At 16.8% G+C, this 4702-nt stretch overlaps 1 protein-coding gene across 1 annotated transcript; it reads right to left on the bottom strand.

Moving 5' to 3' along the window:
• Positions 1–415: 415 nt before the first annotated feature.
• Positions 416–4702, bottom strand: PGAL8A_00169100 (conserved Plasmodium protein, unknown function; the record flags this gene model as incomplete). Its single annotated transcript, XM_028670010.1, has 1 exon — positions 416–4702. The coding sequence occupies one exon, from the start codon at positions 4700–4702 to the stop codon at positions 416–418; it is 4287 nt and encodes a 1428-aa protein (XP_028526805.1).

Raw genomic sequence — 4702 nt, 5'->3', positions numbered from 1 at the left:
TTTTTTTTTTTTTTTTTTTTTTTTTTTTTTTTTTTTTTTTTTTTTTTTTTTTTTTTTTTTTTTCATCATTAATATATTTGAAACATATAAATACTACATTTCATTTATAATTTTAATTACATTCTTTGTGTTATTATTTCATTATTATAAATTTTTATCTTCTTTTTTTTATTTAAATTCCATAGTATTGATATCAAATTTATTCCTTTTATGTATTTTATAATTTCTGATAATATTATTTCAATATTCCTTTTTATTATATATAAATGTAATATTTCAATTAATATAAATTATTTACATTCCCAATATATAAGAAAATTACATATTTGCTATAATTAATATTTATAAAATATATAGAATTATTTAAATATAATTTCCACTTCATAAAATGATGTCTTTTCTTATGTTTCTATAATTATTCATGCTGTATCTTTTTGTTTACTTCGTTCTGTGAAGATAAGTAAGTTGCATTTTGTTTTTTATTATTCATATTTTTATTTGAATTGTATAAAAATTGAAACTCTGAATTATTTCTAGATAATGGATTATTAATTATTTTTTGTTTAGTTGAATAAAACTTTTCATTCATATCATTCGAATTATTTATTTTATTAAATTGTTCATTTATTAGTTTAGTAACCCTATTATTTGGTTGATTGTTTAAATGACTTACTAAATGTCTATTTGATTTATAACCTAGTTGATTTTTCATTTCATTTTTTATGTAATCATTTTTTTGTTCTGCATTTTGATATTTTTTTTTAGAAAATAATTGATTATTCATTTGATACTTAATTAGTTTTTTATTTATAGCATGATTATTATCTAATTGTTGTTCCATTGTATTTCTTTCATAGAATAATTCCTTTTTATTAAAATTATGATTATTTGTTTTTTCTGGATTTTGATTATTTTTACAATTGTTATTTGTATTTTTAATAGAAGTATTTAAGTGTGCATTTGAATAATCTCCCTTCTTGGAATTATCATTTTTCCTATTGGTTGAAAAATTTGTTGAAGTTCCTTTGGAATTTGAACTATTTTTCTGAAATGAAGTTAATGAATTGTTTTGATTATTTAAACGACAATTATTATTATTAATATGATACTTATCTTCTTCATTATAAGTATTATTATATGATAATGTTGAATTTTCTGAATTTAATATATAGTTATTTTTTGTATTATTATAAACGTCATTTGTGGTACCAGTATAATTGTTTTTAATTATTAAATTTGAGAATCTACTTTTATTTTCATTATTTAACATGTAATCATTTGATGAAGTTAAATTATTAGGAAAATTTAAATTGTCTTGATTAAATATAATAGAACTATTATCATTTTTTTCTGAAATATCATCCATTTCCATTATAATATTATCTTCTAAAATGTTATCATCATTATTATTATTTGAGTTTAGTTTATACATTTTAATTTCATCTTCAAATATTTCGTTGTTATTTTTTTTTCTATTCTCTTGATCTATATATGCTTCCAATAGCTTGTTATATCTACTAGTAATCCATTTTCTAAATTCTTTAAAATTAAAAGAGTTACAATTTTCATCACTATTTTCATCTTTTCCTTCTCCTAAATGGTTTTTTATATCTTCAGAATTTTTTATAAAATTATTTTTATTCATTTTTGATATGTTATTATTGTCACCATTTTTTATTAAATTATCTTCATTTCTCTTTGTATAATAATATTCATCATTTTTCAACTTTTCATGATTTGTTGCAAAATTATTTTCATAATTTTTATGCTTTTCACCATTTATTGCATTTATATTTTCGGAAAAATTATCTTTCTCTAAAAATTCATCATTTTTCATATATTTTTTTTTTCCATCTATACAGTTTTCTGTATAAATATCAATGTCTTTTCTTTCTTGTTCATTTAAATGTTCATCAACGTCGTATTCTTTTTTTTTATTTGTTTTTTTTAAAAATTTAAAATCAGAATTATTAATTCTATTATTATCACCTACTACGTTATTACTATTGATAGTTTTATTATTATTAATATAATAGTTTTCATTATTAACATTATTATTAATATAATTGTTATTATTATAATCATCATTATTAGAATTATTATTAATAGAGTCTTTATTAATATGGTAGTTAATATTATAATCATCATTACTAGTATTATTAATATTATCTTTATTATCAATATCATTATTATTATTGACAATATTATTATCTTTACTATTATTATTATCATCATTATTATTAATTGAACTATTAATATCATCTTTATTATTATCAATATCATTACCATTATTATTAATATGATCATAATTATTATTGTGATTATTATTGTTAACATGGTTATTGATATCATCATCATTTTTGCTATGATTATTATTGTTAACATTGTTATTAATATCACCATTATTTTTATTAACATAATTATTGATATTATCATTAATATTGTTATTAACACTATCATTATTATAATTATTATTATTATTATATTCATTACAAATATTGATATTATCATCATTAATGTTATAAGTTGAAATGGATGTAGTAGTAATATTATGTGTTTTTTCAAGTTGCCTTTCTAAAATATTTGTGCAACTTTCATATACATTTTCAGGTGTTAAATCATTTAAATTATTTTTTGAATTATTTTCTTTTTCATAATCATTTGATTCTTTATTATTTGTTATAACATTCATAATCCCACTTTTGTAATTATTGTTACTATTGTTCTTAAATATATATAAATCTTTTTTATTAAAATTGTTATTCATATTATCATTTTTTTTAAAATAATTGTTATCATTATTATATTTTCTTATATAACTTTCCCCATTATTATATTTTACATCTATTTTTTTTACATTAGATAATTCATTTTTATTTTTAAAATTATTTTTCAAATTCATACTTCTATAATTTCCAATTTCATCATACTGTTCGTAATTATAATTATTTCTATAAAAATAATTATCATTATTATTTTTTTTATAATAATTATCCACATTACTGTTAATATCATTGTGATTATTATTTTTATAATAATTATTATCATTGTTAATACAATACGTAATTTTAAAATTATTATTTTTACAATTGTCAATGTTTTTCATAACATCAATATAACTGTCATTATTTTTGAAATTATCATAATTTTGCATATTATCATTATTTTTAGAATTATCATTATTTGGATTATCAACATTTTTATATAAACCATTAATGTTATTCCTGCAATTATTCATGTTATTATTTTTTAAATTTTCTCTATTTTTATGACTATCATTATTTTTATAATTACCATTATTAATATTTTTATAATTATTAATATTATTCATTTTGTAATATTCTATATTTTTAAATTTTTCATTACTTTTATAATTATAGTTATTTTTGAAATTATCACAATTATTATAATCATTTATATTGTTATATTTACAAAAGTCACTATTTTTATGAATATCATCATTTTTATAAATGTCATTTTTTTTGAATTCATTTTTTTTATTAATATCACTATTTTTGTAATTACTATTAACTTTATGTGAATTTGAATTAATTTTATTATTCCTGTAATCTTTTTTATAAGATGCATTTTTATTATATGTAGTAAAATTTCTATGATTATCATTTTTATTTATAATCACATTTTTATTATTTGACTTTTCATTATTATATTTATCATTTATATCTTCATTTTTTCCGAATAAATTAGTCATTGTACTACTTGTACTAACTGTGCTAATGACAACGTTTGAATTGTTATTATTGTTTTCAACATTTCCACCTTTCATTTTATTATTTATTTCACAATGTTTATCATTTTCATCCTCTTTTTTTAATTCATATTTTTTTTTATCATCATCTCTTTTTTCTATATCATTATTTTTAATATTTTGCTCCTTTTTTTTATTAATTTTATAATTTTTAACACTTTTGTTACTCATTCTTTCTATTTCATAATTGTTCATATTTTCTTCTTTTTTTTCTATATCAATCATTTTGAGATTATTTATATTCTCTTCATTTTTTCCAAGATTATCTCTTAAAACATTCCTTTTTTTAATATCATTTTCATCTTCAGTAATCTTGCATTCACTATTAGATAATTTGGGATTATTACAAAAATAAAAATTTTTCGAAATTTCCACTGAATTATTATTTTTTGTACATAAATTTTTTTTATTATTTATATTTGCACTTTTATTTATTTCCTTTTTATTGTTATTTATGTTTATATTTTTTGTGTAACTCATATCATTTTTTTTTTCTATTTTATTATATGGTAATTTCCTAAAATTTTGAAAAGATTTACTATTATTATCATTACTATTTCTATTTTCCTTATAGTTTATTAAATTTCTATTTAAAAAAGATATGTTACTCTTATTTTTAAATTTATTTTGTAATAATTTGTTAAAATTTTCTGTGCTTTTACTATTCCAATTTACATAGCTTTCTTTTTGATTATTATTGTTATTACTTTTTTCACTGTTTTTTTTTATATCTTTGTTATCATTATGAAAATTTTCATTAAATCCTTCAAAAGAATAACCTCTCTCATTTTTATTTTTTTTGTATTTATTAATTTTATCATCTACAATTGTTTGATTTTTTAAATTCATTGATTGATTGGTATTTTTATTTTCTTTTTTAACAAAGTCACATTTTCCTATATTTCTATTTTTCATTGCTTTTGGATTGTTCAT

This window comes from Plasmodium gallinaceum (assembly GCF_900005855.1).
Source record: "Plasmodium gallinaceum strain 8A genome assembly, contig: PGAL8A_v1_65, whole genome shotgun sequence".
Lineage (NCBI taxonomy): Eukaryota > Apicomplexa > Aconoidasida > Haemosporida > Plasmodiidae > Plasmodium > Plasmodium gallinaceum.
Note: the sequence above shows the minus strand (reverse complement) of the source record. Positions and strands in the feature narration are given on the sequence as shown.